The sequence below is a fragment of the Salmo salar genome, chromosome 06 (assembly GCF_965601325.2).
Source record: "Salmo salar chromosome 06, fSalSal1, whole genome shotgun sequence".
NCBI lineage: Eukaryota > Metazoa > Chordata > Actinopteri > Salmoniformes > Salmonidae > Salmo > Salmo salar.
Window position 1 is genome coordinate 34663171 of NC_138296.1, and position 22417 is coordinate 34685587.

The window sequence follows — 22417 nt, forward strand, 5'->3', positions numbered from 1 at the left end:
CAAATGGCAGGTCAAAACCTGAGAGATTCCTTTACAGGAAGTGGCCTGTCTGACCATTTCTTGAACTTCTTTGCCATCTCATTCAATTACAAAGGATCTCTGCTCTAACGTGACACTTCCTACGTCTTCCATAGGCTCTCAGAGCCCGGGAAAAAACAGAATGTCGTCATCCCAGCCCCAGGCTGAAACACATTATCGCCTTTCTCAAGTGGCCGATCAAGGGACTGTGGGCTTAGGCGCGTGCCCTGGCTGCCCCCGTCTTTGTGATTTTTCCTCTGTTTGCCGAAAAGGAGATTCCCGGTTGGAATATTATTGCTTTTTTACGAGATAAATTGCATAAAAATGTATTTTAAACAGCGGTTGACATGCTTCGAAGTACGGTAATGGAATATTTAGATTTTTTTTGTCACGAATTGCGCCATGCGCACGACCCTGATATACCATTTCGGATAGTTTCTGGAACGCACTAACAAAACGCCGCTATTCGGATATAACGATGGATTATTTGGGACCAAACCAACATTTGTTATTGAAGTAGCAGTCCTGGGAGTGCATTCTGACGAAGACAACAAAAGGTAATCAAACTTTTATAATAGTAAATCTGATTTTGGTGAAGGCTAAACTTGCCGGGTGTCTAAATTGCTAGCCCGTGATGACTGGGCTATGTACTTAGAATATTGCAAAATGTGCTTTCACCAAAAAGCTATTTTAAAATCGGACATATCGAGTGCATAGAGGAGTTCTGTATCTATAATTCTTAAAATAATTGTTATGCTTTTTGTGAACGTTTATCGTGAGTAATTTAGTAAATTGTTAGTAAATTCCCCGGAAGTTTGCGGGGGGTATGCTAGTTCTGAACATCACATGCTAATGTAAAAAGCTGTTTTTTGATATAAATATGAACTTGATTGAACAAAAAATGCATGTATTGTATAACATAATGTCCTAGGATGTGTCATCTGATGAAGATCATCAAAGGTTAGTGCTGCATTTAGCTGTCTTCTGGGTTTTTGTGACATTATATGCTAGCTTGAAAAATGGGTGTCTGATTATTTCTGGCTGGGTACTCTGCTGACATAATCTAATGTTTTGCTTTCGCTGTAAAGCCTTTTTGAAATCGGACAGTGTGGTTAGATAAAGGAGAGTCTTGTCTTTAAAATGCTGTGAAATAGTCATATGTTTGAAAAATTGAAGTTTTTGTATTTTTGAGGAATTTGTCATTCGCGCCACGCCTATCATTGGATATTGGAGCAGGTGTTCCGCTAGCGGAACGTCTAGATGTAAGAGGTTAAGGAAACCGATAACACCATAGCATGGGATTAAAGCCCCTTATCAATGACACCTATAGAACTGGGAGCTACAAATGCCTGGTCAAGGTACAAATGGAGGATTAAAACTTATTATGGATCGAATCCCGTTAACGGGATCGATTTGACAACATCCGGTGAAACTGCAGAGCGCGAAATTCCCAAAAAAGTATTAAAAATATTTAACTTTCATACATTCACAAGTGCAATACACCAAATTAAAGAATAACTTCTTGTTAATCTAGCCACCATGTCAGATTTCAAAAAGGCTTTACGGCGAACGCAAACCATGCTATTATCTGAGGACAGCACCCCATCAAACAAACACATGACAATCATAATTCAACCCGCCAGGCACGACACAAAACTCAGAAATAACGATATAATTCATGCCTTACCTTTGAAGATCTTCTGTTGGCACTCCAATATGTCCCATAAACATCATAAATGGTCCTTTTGTTCGATAAATTCCGTCGTTATTTCTCCAAAATGTCCATTTATTCGGCGCGTTTTATTCAGAACTCGCGCAACATGACTACAAAATATCTAATAAGTTACCTGTAATCTTGATCCAAACATTTCAAACAACTTTCCTAATACAACTTTAGGTATTTTTTTACGTAAATAATCGATCAAATTTAAGACGAGATAAACTGTGTTCAATACGATGTGGAGCGAGCTTTCAGGTCATGCGCCCCAAACACAACAGTACACTAGGCTCGACCCTCGTTCTGAATAGCCATACTTCTTCATTACTCAAAAGAAAAACATCAACCAATTTCTAAAGACTGTTGACATCCAGTGGAAGCGATAGGAACTGCAAGCAAGTGCCTTAGAAATCTAGATCCACATAGAAAAGCCATTGAAAAAACACTGTCAACTCAAAAAACAAAATACTGGATGGTTTGTCCTCGGGGTTGCGCCTGCCAAATAAGTTGTGTTATAGTCACAGACATAATTTTAACAGTTTTAGAAACTTTAGAGTGTTTTCTATCCAAATCTACCAATTATATGCATATACTAGCTTCTGGGCCTGAGTAGCAGGCAGTTTACTTTGGGCACACTTTTCATCCGGACGTGAAAATACCACCCCCTAGCCTGAAAAGGTTTTAACTGACAATCTGTTGCCAGGAGAGACTACTCAATTTTGAGGTTGAGAAGATGTGATGGTGAGGAGAGAAATGTGGTTGATGAGGACAGGAGAGAAGGGCCATTAACAGATAGAATGACCACTGAAACACAGAGAACCTCCTGAACATAGTTCAAAGACCAGCTTTGAGCAATTCCATTGGTATACAACAACTGAGCAGCAACTAACGCTAACATATTGAACGCAGTGTGTTTGCTAATGCCTACACCCTCTTAGAGGCTCAAAACTAAGTCAAACTAATTGCATAACCAAAACAAAAAAGTAATTAGGAATTGTAATTATGGTTCTTTTTGTAATGCCTTTTTCATACACTCAAAGAATGGGACGGCATAATATATGAATGAATAGGCTCATTTGAATTCTTTAGCTAAACCAAAACAAAATAATTAAGCATTTCCCAATGCCGTATTGTCAGCCTTTCTGACAACTGTTTTCTGATTAAGCATATTACAATAGGAGTCAATACTAAAGCACCCTCTGACTCACTCAGTTCATAAAGAGACTTTGCAGTAGGGTGATAAAGCAGGTCACTTAGTTTGGAGCTTGAAGCCTTCCAGTGAAATGATATGGACGTTGTAAAGAAAAAGGAAAATACTGGGCTGCATAATGACTCCAGATGGCAAAGACTCTAGATGTTGTGGACATTGTGCCTAGATAGACTCATCATTAGGACGAAGGGCACCTTGGTCTTTGGGGTGGGGCAGAGACGTGTCAGAGGGCATAAGCAGGCATAGCGTAGGTGGGAGAGGAGAGGTATTTCCATTGGGCAGGACAGAGCGGTGTATGGAGAGCAGCTGGGCTTAAAAGGAATAGTCAATCAATTATTTAAAGTGATCATGGGGAGTGGTGGGCAGTGGCTAAGGGGCCAGAGCGTTTGACCCAGGCACGTCAAAGACAAAGGGGGGCTGAGGAGCAGGAAGACACTCCACTCCCTGTGTGCTAACAGAAGCTGATGAATGTTTTATCAAAGCCCAATTATTTATTTAAGGACGAGTCCACCACGGGATGAAATCTAATAAGGTTTCATGGAGAAGAAAATGGGAGAAAATACAACTAAGCCAATAGAAGTCCAAATGCCTGTAAGCAGGAGAGACCAAAACTAGTAACAGGAGACAACTTCTTCAAGAAATACCAGAGAACAGTTGACTTTGTCAGATACAGTCAATTTTTTGAAACATATTACCAAGCAGACATCATCTCAACATCTACTATAATAAGAAGCAATAAGAAGCAATCAGTTAGATAAATTAACACAGAGGTGGAAATGTCCCTTTCCTAAAAGGAAACTTTGTGAAACTGCAAGGTAAACAAAAAATACAGGAGGAGATTATAAATCAGCATAATTTCAATTCGTTGACATGATGTAAGAGGCTTATCCCAGACGAGATAAAAAACAACAATGCATTTATTGGAGAATTGTTTGGGTATGCTCGTTCTGTTGAAAATGAGTGAGGGTGGAGGGAGGAGGGATGGTGGAGGGAGAACAGTGGAGGGGGGAAATAATACAGGAGGAGATCAGCACATCTATCACTGTCGGCCGGCAAAGTTAAAGCAAAAGTGGAAATCGCAGGAGTTTCGCTCTCTTAAGACTTCAAGGGCACACACACTTGCTCAGGGCTGCGGGAGGGGAGGCGTGAGAGGGAGACCGAACTGGAAGGGGCTCTCTGGGCTGAGGCTGACACAAACACCGACAGGGGTTGGCACATTGGGGCTCAGTCACGATGGCAGGGGCTGACAGAGAGAGGTGTGGTACATCATGTGTCCTCCAGGGGCCTTTGGGACGGGGGTAGAAGGACAGCGGTGAGAAACAGGGGTGCAGTATGTACTCACCAGAAACACCTTGTAGGCGTCTTTCCTGGTGACAGGCCCCCAGCACAAGTCGGTGTCGTCGTATTTCACACCGCCAGCACTGCATGAGTGGTTACCACTACAGAGAGAACAGACAAACTGGTGATCATTACAGATCCCTTCATGATCAGATCAAATCAGTCCAAGAATAACATATGACAGGAAAGACTAGTTTACAATATTGCAAAAGAACATGAAACAATGATAAAAGATTAAATATGACAGGGCAGAATTACTAAAACTTTGCAGACTTGCCAGTTCCTACTACCTCGGAGTGGTTAGATTATCAGTGAGGCCAGTTCCTACTACCTCGGAGCGGTTAGATTATCAGTGAGGCCAGTTCCTACTACCTCGGAGCGGTTAGATTATCAGGGAGGTCAGTTCCTACTACCTCGGAGCGGTTAGATTATCAGTGAGGCCAGTTCCTACTACCTCGGAGCGGTTAGATTATCAGTGAGGCCAGTTCCTACTACCTCGGAGCGGTTAGATTATCAGTGAGGCCAGTTCCTACTACCTCGGAGCGGTTAGATTATCAGTGAGGCCAGTTCCTACTACCTCGGAGCGGTTAGATTATCAGGGAGGTCAGTTCCTACTACCTCGGAGCGGTTAGATTATCAGTGAGGCCAGTTCCTACTACCTCGGAGCGATTAGATTATCAGTGAGGCCAGTTCCTACTACCTCGGAGCGGTTAGATTATCAGTGAGGCCAGTTCCTACTACCTCAGAGCGGTTAGATTATCAGTGAGGCCAGTTCCTACTACCTCGGAGTGGTTAGATTATCAGTGATGCCAGTTCCTACTACCTCGGAGCGGTTAGATTATCAGTAAGAAAAGTATCAGTAAAAGTTATATCACTGCACAAGACTTTACTGAGTTGAAGTGATGATCCAGTCTTCCTGGTGGAAAATTACACATTGTCATTCTGAGGCAATCACAAAACTCTTTCAGTACTGCCAACAAGGTGCGGCAGACTCTAATGATTATGTCCCATAATTGATGCTCAGTCTGCCTCTGCCACTGAGAAGTCTGCTGTGGCAAGGCTTTACAAAGAGATACCGCTCTGCGATCTCAATCTCCTGGCTCTCCTCAGTGGCAGAGCCAGTCGGGCGGGGAGCTCCGGTCTGTGCCATAGGGTAATTCCTTTTTAAGTGTCTGTTCCGCCTCACATTTTAGCTAGAAAGTTACCACGGGGCATTTCGACCCCGCTGAGTCAGAGGGGGACAAACGTATATTTTTCATGCTATTAGGTTGGTATGTTAATAGAACTTCCTCTGATGTGGTAAGTGGTTAAATTGTAATCTTGAATTGAAATGTATTCACTCACCTTCACCTTTAAAAGCTAAGTATCTCTATACATTTTTAAGGATCTCATCCTCACCACATCATGTTCATAAGAAACCCCTATATGGCACTCCCAGGTCTCACTGAACCCTTAAAAAGTCACTGATAATCTAACGTCATTTGGACAAAATGGGAGAGCGCTTAAGTTTTTGGCGCGGGGGTCTTTGGTTGAAATTGTACTTTTTGGTACACCATAAGAAAGTCAATCATCTTTCTGTCATAAAGCTACACCAAATTGAATTGTGATCCTGACGGTTAAGGTGGTCTCACCAGGACAATAGTTTCTCTAGAGAAGAGCCTCCCTTAGATCTGCAGGCTAAGTCATACCGTCTGAGAATGGAACAATATGGAATATGTGATGTCACCCAGCCCACCGGGCCAGTGGAGGGGACTTAAAAACCTGTCTGGAAGCCAATCAACAAAAAGTAAATGCCAAGAGCACTGGTGGGAGGTCAGGAAGGCTAAAGGCCCCCTCATCAGAAAGTTTTACTGAGAAAGAAGGTCAGGGAACAGCCAAAGTGCAGAAACAAAAACAGAACTGAGAGAAAGGGATATGCTTTGTCCTGCCAAAAGTAAATGCTCCAAGTACTTGGGAAAGTCAGCTGCACCCACAGTAGTCATAAAGTTGCTTGAAATAATACCCCCGAATAAGAAACCCATGAATGTAATGAATCAGCAGCAAGCTGGCTGGTCTTACCAGGCTACTTCCATTAGTGATATGGGTACAGCAGCAGCATAGATGGCCAGGTCTCCATACAGGTAGACTACCATGCAGATGTAGAACATGTTGACACCAACTGAAAAACAAAACCAAACGGTTAAGACATAAGCAGATTATACCTGGATCTATACATAAAATGTCATACATTGTATATTTCTAGTGTATATGACTGTGTTATCAATTCCTCCGAGAGAATCTGCCTACACACATGCAGGGATAGCTTAGCTAACACATTCCTCATCTTTAACAGACGTCAGATGCCTGATTATGAAACATGGTCAATGCAACTTGTGTCAAACTTCAACAGCTGAACGTGCAGTCTCCATCAGAGGCAATCTCCTCCATCTCTACACCTCCACTCCTCCATCAATCTCCTGCTTCTCCCTCCGGGATGGCAGCCACAACTGCAGCAGCACATTTCTCCGCTCCTCCGGAAGAATATTAATCACACTAATTAAGAAAGTAATCACTTCAGGATGAAAATTCTCCTCATTACCTCCCCCACACCCACCTCACACTACTGGCCCATCCAAGCTGGCGCAACGAGTGGAGATTGAGAGCTTTCAACAACGGGAGACCGATAGCCATGGTGTGCCAGGCATCCATCATACACTGGAGTTCTCATGTGGGAGGCTCCTGTGTCCTACTGGCCCTGGCAGCCAATTCATTACTGACAGGGAAATTAGAGTGTGGAGTCCATTAAAAATCAATAAAAGGGAGGGGTTTATAGTTTTACAGGGCTAAATTGAATTAATCTGATCTGAGAGTAAAGGGACAAATGGCAACCTTCTGCTGCCCATCACACAGCCGAGCTGAGGGAAACAAGAAAAGGGATATGGAAGAGGACTAGTTGGTCCAACAGACAGATAAGCCCATGTAGTTGTAAAACAGTTATCACCCGTTTTATGACAGGGTTGGATGGACACTTACAGTAGACTGCATTATGATATGAAGCTATATTACAGTTGCTACAGTAAGTTGCTGCAGCCCTGTTTGAGTTAGATGGAGAGTCTAACAGCAGGTAAATTCTGTGGGAAAGGGCGATGACAGAAAACATTTACCTAGCTAGCACCACCACTCATCTTACCTCCATTGAGGATAATGTGGTGCTAAAGTACTGTGGGAGAGGGAACCAAAGGGCACTTTGGTAGCCAGGTTGTGTTTATTCTCTTCCAGGACCATCTGATCACATCATTGTGCAGTGGTGCACTGAGGTCATAAAACACAGGCTGGGGAAAATAAACATTGATAACTCAAGAAGACATCAGTGTGTGTGATTACACTATACTGTACCTATCAGTATTGATCTGCACACTGATTACAGTATGAAAGTATCTCACAGGTTGGTGGGGGGCGGGGACTCGATTCTCTCTGCATCAATTCTACACATTCCATTTTCACCTCCTCTCCGACAACCCCACGTTCAGAGGTTAGCACTGTACAGTACTCTCTACCATTCCTGCATGTCTCCATCTGGCCCTATGGAAAGGAAGCCTGTTAGAGCTTTTGCCTCAGATAGGGGGAATCAGGGCTGCCTGTGCTGCCCATGTCAGTGAGCGATAGCTAGGTGAGGACCCAGCATGACCAAGAGGATGCTGCCCTGCCAGGCTCTGTCATTAATACCTCCCCATTACCCATGCCCAGAGGCTCACACGCTGCTGCTGCAAATGACTCTTCACATAGGAGCTCCACTCAGTCCCCTAGCGGCACGGACACACGTCACTATCAATCACCCTACTGTCGCAGACTGACAGAGGCCCTGATAGCCTCTCTAGCTGGGTCTGGAGGAGGAAGGAGTGGTTCCCAGAAGAAGAGGTACATTAGGAAGTTGCTTCCTTCCAACATCCACAGACATTTTGTTGAATGCCAACCACGCTGGAAGCCACAGCTGTACTGGTCTCCGCTCTACTATCGTGGAGCTTCATCAGGCAGGAATGTGAGAGCCTGACAACTAAAGGTGGTTTGTTGGATGCAACAGAAATTACTTTCCTTAGGTTTGATTTTGAAACCCCAATGGGCTTTTATTGAGTGAGATGTATTCTTTGTGATAAAACTTAGGATATTGATCTGGATCTTGGGATAATCAGAGTTGAGCATTAATAGCAGCAGGCCCTCTGAAAAGGAAAGCACATCCTTTATGTTCATATACAATAGAGAATTGAAAACTATTTTAGTTGAGGCTTATGTAATTGGGGTGGTGGGAGGGGGGGAAATGGCTGACATAAATATGTCCATTTATCTTCTTAGTGGCAGCGCTGCTCCCCATTTTCCTTTTGTCAGTGCCCCTCATAGCGTACAAGTATGACATTTAAGAAAAGTCATTCAAGTATAAAAAAAAATGTATGCATCGGTGTTAGGTACTCATTAAAGCTGGGGTCTGTAATAAAGGAGACTGGCTTAGTATTCCTCTCTATAAGTCAAGGGTATAAGGTGGTGCATGTTATAGAGCCTGTACCTTCTCCCTCTGTTTGCCATATCCCCATACATCATCCATATCCCCATACATGACTTCTACTGCCTTTTCTACCTAGAGGGACGGTGGGCTGAGATGGGCGAAGGAGCACACAGACCAGCCTCTGTTGTTCACCCCCCTTTGTGATATTAGCCAAAGTCGTCTTCTAATCAACTTGCAAATTGTGGATGGGGAAGGTTACAGTAACACTACACGCACTCTCCTCGCTGCTCCGCAGATAAACCAGCCCCCATCAAAATTCCTGTCAGTACCAGCGGGGCCGATACCCATGGCCTTATTCCAAGCTTGCTCTGCTGCTATGACAATTTTGGCTCAGGAGGAAGTCGAATGCCCTTTCATAGTGATTATTTTTCAATTACATGAAGTGGGGAGAAGGAAAAAAAAAGGATTCCCCCACACATCCACACCGAATCTGCATCTGCGCATCAAGTGAAAAAGTGCCTTTCCTGCCAGTGGTGCCCAGTGCGGTCGAACAGTCCCATCAATAACCAGAACCAGCCCGAGGTAGTAAGGATTCAAGAGGCCAGCTGATAGGCTCTGTGAGCTGCCCTTCCCCACCGCAGGCCTCAGCCCTTCACTCACACAACCAAGCCCATTAACTACAACAACACATTCAATAACACTCCACTATCCAATCCCTCAACAAAAAAACAAGAGATTTTGTTTTAATGCCTGACAGCTTTACCACACCAGTAAAACTCCCTGATCAGACATACCACTAATCTTATATTACCTCCCAGCACTAATTACACAAAGAAGAGTTCATATCAGCGGAGATCTGGGTAGAGAGACAAACAAGACTTCCATTATGCTGGAGCGCCATTGAGCGGAGACAAAGAGCAGCATCTCTCACTCCTCTCTCTGGGCCCAGTGCCCATCTAATTCATTTCTGATTAGAGTCACTGGGCAGCACTCCCACATCACACAGAGAGAAAAAGGGGACTCTTATCTCTGCCACCGATCGATACTTCCTCGTGGCGCCTCACCCTCACCTGCATCCGAGGACAACACCACACCAGACACACTCCACACACACACAGGGAGAGGTCATCACCAAAGAGTGTTTTAACACATCAATTTTAATAGGGCTGAGAGAAATAGGAAAGAAGAGACTGCAGCCGGAGTGTTCCACTAGGGAACAACACTGCTGCTTCTCTAACAGCATGTTGCATGCCTGCCTGGCTTTGTGTGAGTTAGTGAATCATTTTCTGTGTGAGTGTGCCAAGTGCACCACCTAGTGGCCAGAGCCGGATCACAACACAGGAAGAGATCTGCACACAGGTGACATTGTCAGAGTGGAGCAGAACGGTTTGACCTTTTTATCATCAGAGATGACAAAAGCGATGCTGTTGAAGTATTGGCGCTGCAGGTATGTATGCTGCAGACTGTTGAGTCACCTACCTGGTTAATACTACTTGAGAAACAGCCTGACCTGCCAGCAGAGGAGGAGAGGGTGGGGAGGGGGTAGTGAGCGGGCCCTGCACACCGAGGAGTGTCTACTCTGACGTAGGTGAGTAATGTAAATCAGCAAGGTTGTTCTGTTTCAAGGTGAACATGATTCTGCTTTCAATTAGCTCATCACTCAGGCTGCTGAGGCTTTAACATGTTCACCGCCGCTGGTGCAGCCTGCAGGAGGCCCACACACACCGCTGGGGAGACTAAAACAACAGCAATGTGATGGCCTGGGAAATACAACCATTTAGCCATATACACTGAGGGTACCAAACATTAGGAACACCTGCTGTTTCCATGACAGACTGACCAGCTGAAAGCTATGATCCTTTATTGATGTCACCTGTAAATCCACTTCAACCAGCGTAGATGAAGGGGAGGAGACAGGATAAAGAAGGATTTTTAAGCCTTGAGACAATTGAGACATGGATTGTGTATGTGTGCCATTCAGAGGGTGAATGGACAAGACAAAATATTTAAGTGCCTTTGAACGGGGTATGGTAGTAGGTGCCAGGCGCAGCTGTTATGTATCAAGAACTGCAACGCTGCTGGGTTTTTCACGCTCAACACTTTACCGTGTGTATCAAGAATGATCAGCCACGCAAACGACATCCAGCCAACGGCAGGCCATTGGTCGAAAACGGGTCATTGATGAAAGAGGACAAAGGAGGCTGACAAATTGTGCAGCGCAACAGACGGGCTACAGTTAGTCAACTGATAGTCCAGTACAACATTGGTGCCCAAAGACTCATAAAAGAATGCACAACTAGTCGTACCTTGACACAAATGGGGTATGGCAGCCAACGACCTTAAAGAGTTCCACTTCTTCCAGCAAAAAACCCCAAAAAACTGTGGTTGCAGTGGGTTAAGGAATAAAAACAATGGACACTTGGAAAAACATTGCCTGATCTGAATGAACCCCGGTTCTTGCTGATGGGAGGACTAGGGAATGGAGAAAACCACAAGTACATCCATCCATCATGCTGTGTCAACATTGCAGGCTGGTGGTGGTTGTGGTAGTATATTGGTGTGGGGTGTGTTTTCATGGCATACATTGGGCCCCTTGATAAAAATGGAGGAACATTTGAATGCCACAGGATATCTGAACATTATCGCCAATCAGGAGCATCCCTTCATGGCAGCAGTGTATCCATCTGCAAATAGATTTTTTATTATCAGGATAATACTCAATGGCACAAGGTTAGGATTGTCCAGGAATGGTTCCACGAACATGACAGTGAATTTATCTTTACTGCAGTGGCCTACCCAGTCACCAGATCTCAATCCAATTGAGCATCTGTGGGATGAGATGGAACAATGCTACTAGTAGAGATCTACTACCAGCCAACTTGACACAACTGTGGGAAGCATTGGAGTCAACACGGGCCAGTAACCCTGTGGAACGCTTTCAACACCTTGTAGGGCAAAAGGGGGTGCAACTGACTATTAGGATAATAAACTCACTATTATCCTAATGTTTTGTACACTCAGTGTACAATTACACCCCATTAGAGAGCTAACAGCCTCACTTTTGGAATCTAACAATGATTCCCATTTAAAGGTTAAGAAACTGTCCCCAAATTATCCCACACAACCTTCAAGACTCCTCCATAGTTGTTAGACAAGGAGGACAGGTTTTACCATGCCCTGCACATAGCTGCATCAGCAACACTTCATTCAATAACGGAGTGTGGGTTCATCATATCCCCTGACTCAAAGTACTGAATGAGAATAGGCTCTTACCTTTGTTGAAGAACATGGAGGCCATTTGACCCATCTCTACCCTCTCCACAATGTCAAAGTGATCAACGTGTCCTCCTCCTGTTCGCTCTGTGATAATGCATGGACATGAGAACGCAGTGGTGAGTCATTCCAATCCGAGTGATTCTGATGTCATTCCTTCTATAAAACATTGACATTAACCAATGACATATGGAGGATACATACAATTTATGATTGATCTGATTATGTCATAATCAACATATGCTTAAGAATTGAGGCCTTCAAAAAGGAGGGACGACAAAAAAGAGAATTCCAAATCCTCCACAAGACTCAATGGTTTCACATATATACTACATGGCCAGAAGTATGTGGACACCCATCAAATTAGTGGATTTGGCAATTTCAGCCATGCTAACAGGTGTCTAAAATCGAGCACAAAGCCATGCAATCGCCATAGACAAACATTGGCACTAGAATGGCTCGTACTGAGCTCTTCTAAAATCGAGTTTTGTGCCAAATACACTAATTTGAAGGGTGTCCATTCTCAACATGGCGCCGTCATAGGATGCCACCTTTCCAACATGTCAGTTTGTCAAATTTATGCCCTTCTAGAGCTGCCCCGGTCAACTGCAAGTGCTGTTATTGTGAAGTGGAAACGTCTAGGAGCAACAACGGCTCAGCCACGAAGTGGTAGGTCACACAAGATCACAGAACGGGACCACCGAGTGCTGAAGCTCATAGCGAGTAAAAATAGTCACTCACTCACTTCGGAGTTCCAAACTGCTTCTGGAAGCAACGTCAGCACAATAACTGTTCTTTGGGAGCTTCATGAAATGGGTTTCCATGGTCGAGCAGCCGCACACAAGCCTAACATCACCATGCGCAATGCCAAGCGTCGGTTGGAGTGGTGTAAAGCTTGCCGACATTGGACTCTGGAGCAGTGGAAACGTGTTCTCTGGAGTGATGAATCACACTTCACCATCTGGCAGACCGACAGACGAATCTGGGTTTGGCGGATGCCAGGAGACCGCTACCTGCCCGAATGCATAGTGCCAACTGTAAAGTTTGGTGGAGGAGAAATAATGGGCTGGGGCTGTTTTTCATGGTTCAGTAGTCTAGTCCCCTTAGTTCCAGTGAAGGGAAATATTGACGCTACAGCATACAATACAATTCTTGACGATTCTGTGCTTCCAACTTTGTGGCAACAGTTTGGGGAAGGCCCAATCCTGTTTCAGCAGGACAATGCCCCCAAATGCACAAAGCAAGGTCCATACAGAAAGGGTTTGTCGAGATCGGTGTGGAAGAACTTGACTGGTCTGCACAGAGCCCTGACCTCAACCCCATCAAACACCTTTGAGATTAATTGGAATGACTGAGTCAGGCCTAATCTCCCAACATCCATGCCAGACCTCACTAATGCTCATGGCTGAATGGAAGCAAGTCCCTGTAACAATGTTCCAACATCTAGTGTAAAGCCTTCCCAAAAGAGTGGAGGGTATTATAGCAGCAAAGGGGGGACCAACTCCATATTAATGCCCATGATTTTGTAATGAGATGTTCGACGAGCAGCTGTCCACATACTTTTGGCCATGTAGTGTACCTTATTTTCAACACAACCTTAGCAGTGTGTCTAGTCTTCAGGAGGGATGAGGGAAACACTATACTCACGGACTGACAAAATGGGCCTCGTCTCTGGCTCTGATCGTCCCCGGACATCATCATCCGAATAATCAGAGGTGGAGTCGCTGTCTTGGACCTGAAGATGAGGGTGATGGAAAGAGGATAACCAGCCTGCCTCCACCCAACACTGACTTCACTCCTAATCTACAAGTCCTATTGCTCAGTGCCAACAACAGTCAGTTTACAACCTATTAACACTGTTTTATATTTGCTGGACATGTGACGTGGAGGGGAGCAGCATCTGGAAATTGCCTGGAACAGCTGGAATATGCTGGGGAGGATGAGGGAGCTTTCCCCCTCATATACAATAGATATGAGCGCCTATCTGACGCCCTCCCATAACTCTTCATCTACCAATTTATATTAATTAATGCTCAATTACAATCGACATTGAGGATGTCATTATCAGTTGAATTAACAAGAGCAGCTACAGCTGGTTGGGCAGGGTGTGGGAGAGACTATGAAGTGGGTGGCTCACTGGAAGAGAATATGCCAGCAACAGAAACAAAGCATCTAAGTGACAGATGTGGCCTTGGCTGAGTCAAAAGAGCAGATCTATCCTATTTCTCCGTCACATCCGAGAGATGTAGAGTCAGTCCCCCCAAATTCAAACTAATACAATTTTCTGGGACTTTCTCAGAAAATGTTGGCCAGTATATCACTTTAAAGGAACAGCTTAATTTTTTTCATGTGCTTCATTCGAGCGGAAAGAAATAAAGAATGTTCAAGGGTAAACATTCCCACTCTGTGCCTCCCTTCTTCCCATTATGTGGGAGGAAATACTGGAAGGAAGACTAAGTGAGCCATGAATCAAGGCCATGGGGTTTGGGGCTCTGTCAAAGCCAGACCCATTGTCCTTACGCTCATAACTCCTCCAGTGGAAACCTTGGGCATTAGGCAAAATGACTTGCTGCTTTTCTGTAAAAAAGAAAACGAACTCCACCAGTTCCATCAATCTCTGCACGAGATGACAATCCGTTAGTATTTAAAATGACTAAAGTAACAATGATTGAAAACTAAATTGCCCCCCCCCCAGTGAGTCAGTAGAGGACACTACAAGGCTTGTTTAATCACACATTTGTGGGAGTGGCAAGCGCTCCATTCCCCATATTATTCTTTAACCTGTTTAGGATAGGGGGCAGTATTTTCACGGCTGGATAAAAAACGTACCCGATTTAATCTGGTTATTACTCCTGCCCAGAAACTAGAATATGCATATAATTGTTTGATTTGGATAGAAAACACTGCAGACTCTGCAGTCCCTGGGCGGAAAACAGTAGCGCATTTGGATAGTGGTCGATCTGAGAACAATGAAACGGGCATGCGCGTGAAGAGTCCATTTTACATTTTCAGTCTTTGAACGAAAACAACGTCTCCCGGTCGGAATATTATCGCTATTTTACGAGAAAAATCGCATAAAAATTGATTTTAAACAGCGTTTGACATGCTTCGAAGTACGGTAATGGAATATTTAGACATTTTTTTGTCACGATACGCGCCGGCGCGTCACCCTTCGGATAGTGTCTTGAACGCAAGAACAAAACGCCGCTATTTGGATATAACTATGGATTATTTGGAACCAAAACAACATTGGGTGTAAAGTAGAAGTCCTGGGAGTGCATTCTGACGAAGAACAGCAAAGGTAATCCAATTTTTCTTATAGTAAATCTGAGTTTGGTGAGTGCCAAACTTGGTGGGTGTCAAAATAGCTAGCCATGATGGCCGGGCTGTCTACTCTGAATATTGCAAAATGTGCTTTCACCGAAAAGCTATTTTAAAATCTGACATAGCGATTGCATAAAGGAGTTCTGTATCTATAATTCTTAAAATAATTGTTATGTTTTTTGTGAACTTTTATCGTGAGTAATTTAGTAAATTCACCGGAAGTTTGCGGTGGGTATGCTAGTTCTGAACATCACATGCTAATGTAAAAAGCTGGTTTTTGATATAAATATGAACTTGATTGAACAAAACATGCATGTATTGTATAACATAATGTCCTAGGAGTGTCATCTGATGAAGATCATCAAAGGTTAGTGCTGCATTTAGCTGTGGTTTTGGTTTTTGTGACATTATATGCTAGCTTGAAAAATGGGTGTGTGATTATTTCTGGCTGGGTACTCTCCTGACATAATCTAATGTTTTGCTTTCGTTGTAAAGCCTTTTTGAAATCGGACAAGGTGGTTAGATAAAGGAGAGTTGTCTTTAAAATGGTGTAAAATAGTCATATGTTTGAAAAATTGAAGTTTTGGGATTTTTGAGGAGTTTGTAATTCGCGCCACGCCCTATCATTGGATATTGGAGCGGTGTTCCACTAGCGGAACATCTAGATGTAAGAGGTTAACCTGTTGGGGATACGGGGCAGTATTTGCATGGCCGGATAAAAAACGTACCCGATTTAATCTGGTTACTACTCCTGCCCAGTAACTAGAATATGCATATAATTATTGGCTTTGGATAGAAAACACCCTAAAGTTTCTAAAACTGTTTGAATGGTGTCTGTGAGTATAACAGAACTCATATGGCAGGCAAAAACCTGAGAATATTCCTTACAGGAAGTACCCTGTCTGACCATTTCTTGCCCTCCTTGATCATCTCTAACAAAAACAGGGGATCTCTGGCATGACGTGACACTTCCTACGGCTCCCATGGGCTCTCAGAAGGCGGGAAAAAGCTGAACAATGTAATTCCATCCCCAGGCTGAAACACATTAGCGCGTTTGGCAAGTGCTCTATCAGAGGGCCATCAGACTGAGGCTCGTGCATGAGGGGATAGCATGCTTTTACTTTCACTCGCTTTGTATTAAAAAACGATTTCCCGGTCGGAATATTATCGCTTTTTTACGAGAAAAATGGCATAAAAATTGATTTTAAACAGCGGTTGACATGCTTCGAAGTACGGTAATGGAATATTTTGACATTTTTTGTCACGAAACGCGTCGTGCTCGTCACCCTTATTTACCCTTTCGGATAGTGTCTTGAACGCACGAACAAAACGCCGCTATTTGGATATAACAATGGATTATTTGGGACCAAACCAACATTTGTTATTGAAGTAGAAGTCCTGGGAGTGCATTCTGACGAAGAACAGCAAAGGTAATAACATTTTTCTTATAGTAAATCTGACTTTGGTGAGTGCTAAACTTGCTGGGTGTCTAAATAGCTAGCCCTGTGATGCCGGGCTATCTACTTAGAATATTGCAAAATGTGCTTTCACCGAAAAGCTATTTTAAAATCGGACATATCGAGTGCATAGAGGAGTTCTGTATCTATAATTCTTAAAATAATTGTTATGTTTTTTGTGAATGTTTATCGTGAGTAATTTAGTAAATTCACCGGAAGTGTTCGGTGGGAATGCTAGTCACATGCTAGTCACCTGCTAATGTAAAAAGCTGGTTTTTGATATAAATATGAACTTGATTGAACAGACATGCATGTATTGTTTAACATAATGTCCTAAGATTGTCATCTGATGAAGATCATCAAAGGTTAGTGCTGCATTTAGCTGTGGTTTGGGTTTATGTGACATTATATGCTAGCTTGAAAAATGGGTGTCTGATTATTTCTGGCTGGGTACTCTGCTGACATAATCTAATGTTTTGCTTTCGTTGTAAAGCCTTTTTGAAATCGGACAGTGTGGTTAGATTAACGAGAGTCTTGTCTTTAAAATGCTGTAAAATAGTCATATGTTTGAGAAATTGAAGTAATAGCATTTCTAAGGTATTTGAATAACGCGCCACGGGATTCAACTGGCTGTTGAGTAGGTGGGACGCAAGCGTCCCACCTAGCCCAGAGAGGTTAATGGTCTATTGAGCGCCTTGAGGTTACTCTTCCTGTAAAGGTGCTGAGGTTTAACCTGTCTGGAATAGGGGGCAGTATTTTCACGGCCGGATGAAAAACGTACCCAATTTAAACAGGTTACTACTCTGGCCCAGAAACTAGAATATGCATATTATTAGTAGATTTGGATAGAAAACACTGAAGTTTCTAAAACTGTTTGAATGGTGTCTGAGTATAACAGAACTCATATGGCAGGTAAAAACCTGAGAAAAATCCAAGCAGGAAGTGAAAAGTCTGAGAATTGTAGTTGTTCTTTTGATTCTCTATCGAAGCTACAGTGTCTGTGGGTGACGTTGCACTTCCTAAGGCTTCCATTGGCTGTCTAAAGCCTTCAGAAAGTGGTTTGAGCATTTTCCTGTCACTGGGCAGATAATAGGAGCTCAGTTACTGAGTGGTCTGCCTGGCAACAAAGGGATTGGATATGCTCGGTCCCGCAAGCGCGCCCCTCCTTCTTTTTCTTCTTCAATGAATATGCTATTGTCCGGTTGGAATATTATCGCAATTTTACGTTAAAAATACCATAAAGATTGATTTTAAACAGCGTTTGACATGCTTCTAAGTACGGTAATGGAACATTTTGACTTTTCGTCTCTCGTTCTGCACTCGCGCGTTATGCCTTTGGATAAGTGATCTGTACGCACGAACAAAACAGTATTTGGACATAAATATGGATTATTTGGAACAAAAACAACATTTCTTGGGGAAGTAGCAGTCCTGGGAGTGCATTCTGACGAAGATCAGCAAAGGTAATACAATATTTCTTATACTAATTCTGAGTTTAGGTTGCCCCGGATTTGGCGGGTGTCTGAATAGCTCGCCGTGATGGCTGAGCTATGTACTCCGAATATTGAAAAATGTGCTTTCTCCGTAAAGCTATTTTAAAATCTGACACAGCAGTTGCATAAAAGGACATTTTACATTTTAGTCATTTAGCAGACACTCTTATCCAGAGCGACTTACAGTAGTGAATGCATACATTTCATACAATTTTTGTTGTTGTTGTGTGTGTGTGTAATGGTCCCCCGTGGGAATCGAACCCACAACCCTGGTGTTTCAAGCACCATGCTCTACCAACTGAGCCACACTGGACCAATAGGAGTAGTCTATCTATAATTCTTAAAATAATTGTTATGCATTTTGTCAACGTTTATGATGAGTATTTTTGTAAATTGATGTGCACATTCACCGGACGTTTTGGTGGGAATACATTTTCTGAATATCACGCACCAATGTAAAATGCTGTTTTTGGATATAAATATGAACTTTATCGAACAAAACATACATGTATTGTGTAACATAATGTCCTAGGAGTGTCATCTGATGAAGATCGTCAAAGGTTAGTGCTTCATTTCACTGTGTTTTGGGTTTTATTAACACATGTCCTTGCTTGGAAAATGGCTGTGTGATGTTTTGCTTTCGCTGTAAAGCCTTTTTGAAATCGGACAATGTGGTTAGATTAACAAGAAGTGTATCTTTAAAATGGTGTAAAATAGTTGTATGTTTGAGAAAGCTGAATTATGACATTTTGTTGTTTTTGGATTTTCCGCCCTGATATTTCACTGGCTGTGTCCCGCAGGTGGGACGCTGGTGTCCCACCTAGCCCATAGAAGTTAAGGGGTAGTGAACTAGCGAATCTGGGCCTTCACTTGATGAGTAGGGATCACTGGAAAAGACAGTATGTATGAGTGTCGACTATCACTCTTCCTTCATTACTTCCACCTGTTGGTTATTTTTATCTGCTAACTCACCTCTTCCTGCTCCCTCCTCTTCCAGCGCAGCTGAGCGTTGGCCGCTGCCATGGCCTCGATCACAAACGTAGTGGTCATGTAACTGATGAAAATTAAACAAAGTTGGTTCAGAAAAATATATTCAGATGACAAAAACTAGCCCTGAAGAGTCTACACACATTATATACTCAGCATAACAATTTTATACAAACGTAGAATTGTATGACCCATTGTCAACAACTGTCATAGAATATCATTGTGTTGTATTTCTTGTAGTCTGTGACCTTGCCTAACTGCACACTATCCTTGGTGATAAAATAAGATCTCTAGATCTCAACCAAAAACAAAGCAATATAAAAACATGACTGTTAAAAGGCACAGTGTATGTTTAAATCCACATCACAAAGCTAAAGTACTGGCCTCTGATCTGCATCTCTGTGTGTCTACTGTCTCCCCTTTTTCCTCATATACTACCCTAATGAAACACATCCTGCATCATCAACTTCCTCCTGCTGACTGACACGCTGCATCAACTCATCTGCAACTCCTCCTGCTCTGGTTGTTCCCTGCTAGATTACTGACACGCCTCATAAGTGGCATCCCATTTGATAGGGAGGGCAATAACTCCACTTAGGTGGCTGGGAGGACCTTAGGTGTGGACGATAAGGATTAAATATGGTAAATTACTCTTGTGCTATGGTGTGCTTAAACTAAAGTGAGAGCTGGGGAAGTGGATGTAAGGCAAATGTTGTGGAAATGAATGGAAAGGCAGTGAGCCTACGAGGAACTCGCCTCATAAACGCCAGGAAGGAGATGAGCGCCAGGCTGACCGCCCAACCTGCTTGGGCAAAGGCCTTGGGCATCGTCAGTGCCCCCGTGCCCACGATCAGATTAAACATGTACACCAAGCCCACCTGCAAAGACACAGAACAAGAGGTTAGACCAAGGGAGTGCTCTATTAGAGGGGGTCGTTGTGTTTTGGTCCACAAGAGGCCAGTACGTCTGGACGATCCTGTTTACTGGACATTATCCTCCCTTCACTTAACGTAACACCACACTCTGGTCAAGGGAGTGAAGTTTGAACCCTGGAAATCATGCGACAGTTTAGCACGGGTGTAAAGAAAAACATGTTGACCTCACATTGCCAAGTTGCAACACACTGGTCAACTGAAGACATTATCTTGATCTTATTCAAACACTGTCCTCAGCTGTGGACTATTACAGTCCCATCTAGCAGTAAAGACGTAGGGCTGACACCGTGACATACAGATAGACCAGTGAACAGAAGGTCAGATCACTAAAAAGCCCTTATCCCTATCCATCCCTTCAGTTCATTAATATTTCATCTAGAAAGGGCACTTTAACCACAAGACAACTAGCCTTAAAACAGCTGAAGCAGACATAGCCATGCTGATATCAGTCCCTGCAGAAACTTGTGAAATACCTAGACAGGCCTCACAATAATGCTTTGCTAAACAGAATTTATGGTTTGGGTCATCAAAGTTCATCAGTGGTAGCCTTTTTCAGTGCCTAAGCATTCCTTCTTCCTCTTTTCAGTGTCCTGACCAGATGAGTAACCACCGCACGTGCTCCCCACAACCTTTCTGCTCAACATCACTATTGTATAATTTAAAGATGTATTAAGTTCTTGTTTTTCAAATCAACAAACAAAACACATTCCATAATCACAGATGTGGCAGACAAATTATAGAATAAAACAAAATAACCAACAAACAAATTTGCAGCAGCACTATCAGTAATCGTGTTTCACATTTCCAGCTTTCGCAGAGACAACAAGTAAAGAACTAGCTTTAGAGCAACTTACACTTCCTGTATACACACATTTTCTTAAATCACCCCATTCACTCTGTCCAGTTTGAAATAAAGTTGAGTAGTGGAGACCAGAGTCTATCAAACCTGGGATGTCTCTTGCGGCGGTCGTAAGTGAGCTTTTCAAGAGGAAGAAAGTCAGCAATCTGGTCAAGCCACATTTTAAAATGCAGGGGAGGAATTTGAAGCCCCCAGCAGGAGAATACATTTTACATCAAAGTATGTGATAGTCTTAAACAAATTCTCTCTGTCTGGATCAAGAACAAAGTCCTGCTGAACATTAAGAAGATAGAGACATGAGGTCATATCAAACTGTACATGCAGTAGTATGTATAGATGACCAGATCTCTCTACAACTCCAAAATACATGCATATAAGTTCTACTTTCAGAGGTACATATTTTACAATAAGGAAAACTGTCTGTATTCATTCTATGGAGTCTCACTGGGGTGTAATACAATTTGAACAAAAATGTGTAATTATATACTTTCATTTTTATATTAGTAGAGGAGCAGCATATCCTGTCGCAAACCTCCGCTCATAACTCATCACTGATAATCAGACAAAGGTCCTTTTCCCAGATTATTTTAAGAGTAAGGAGGAACCCACACTCTCGTATAGGAATTTATAGATATTGGAGATTTTGCCTTTGATGGATTGTGCTGTAGAAAGAAGGGTCTCAACTTAATTGAGATGAGCTCTAAACCTCCCCTTGGAAGTGAATGAGGAAATTACGTGTCTAATTTGAAGATATCAACAACAGAAAATGTGCACATTCGAATTCCCTGCAGAGCTCTTGAAAGGATTTCAGTGTAGTTGCATTCTGATGAAACAGGTCTGAATAGGTCCTGATCCTGAGAGTATGCCAAAGATAAAAGTTGGCATCACTCTGGACTTTGGCGAGTCTGGGTTGTTTACTATAGGCAAGTGAGAGCATATCTGGGAGGAAATTAAAGGGATTTCTTGCAGTCCTTCCATGCTAGTAGGGTGTTGTAAATCAAAGGTTTTGGGTATGTTCCCAACATCACTAAAGTCATTAATGAATATAATTGAGCTTAGGGGAAATTAACTACAGGATTGGGCCTCTATCTGAATCCACATTGAGTCTTGTCTGTTTGTGATCCATGTTAATATGTTGCTGATTTGGGCAGACCAGTAGTACAATTGTACATAATGTTGCTGCTACTGTCTCTTATGACCAAAAAGAGCTTCTGGACATCAGAACAGTGATTCCTCACCTTGAATTGGATGAATAATTTTTCTTTAATGAGTCGGACGAGAGGGATTTACTCCAGACACCCAAACAGGCCCTCATCCCCGTCATTTGCA

At 43.0% G+C, this 22417-nt stretch overlaps 1 protein-coding gene and 1 non-coding gene across 3 annotated transcripts in view; both read right to left on the reverse strand.

Moving 5' to 3' along the window:
- LOC106606959 (putative sodium-coupled neutral amino acid transporter 12) overlaps nucleotides 1-22417 on the reverse strand; it is an 87789-nt gene that overhangs the window by 57020 nt on the left and 8352 nt on the right. For both annotated transcript variants that reach the window (XM_045715237.2, XM_014203457.3), the window contains exons 3-8: nucleotides 20051-20172; nucleotides 19280-19361; nucleotides 13681-13768; nucleotides 12034-12120; nucleotides 6342-6441; nucleotides 4288-4384 (exon numbers count right to left, since the gene is read on the reverse strand). In XM_045715237.2, the coding sequence (XP_045571193.1) occupies nucleotides 4288-4384; nucleotides 6342-6441; nucleotides 12034-12120; nucleotides 13681-13768; nucleotides 19280-19361; nucleotides 20051-20172 (576 nt within the window). The remainder of the gene's footprint in view (nucleotides 1-4287; nucleotides 4385-6341; nucleotides 6442-12033; nucleotides 12121-13680; nucleotides 13769-19279; nucleotides 19362-20050; nucleotides 20173-22417) is intronic.
- Nucleotides 18547-18622, reverse strand: trnas-uga (transfer RNA serine (anticodon UGA)). The gene has a single exon. It is a non-coding gene; the product is annotated as a tRNA-Ser (tRNA).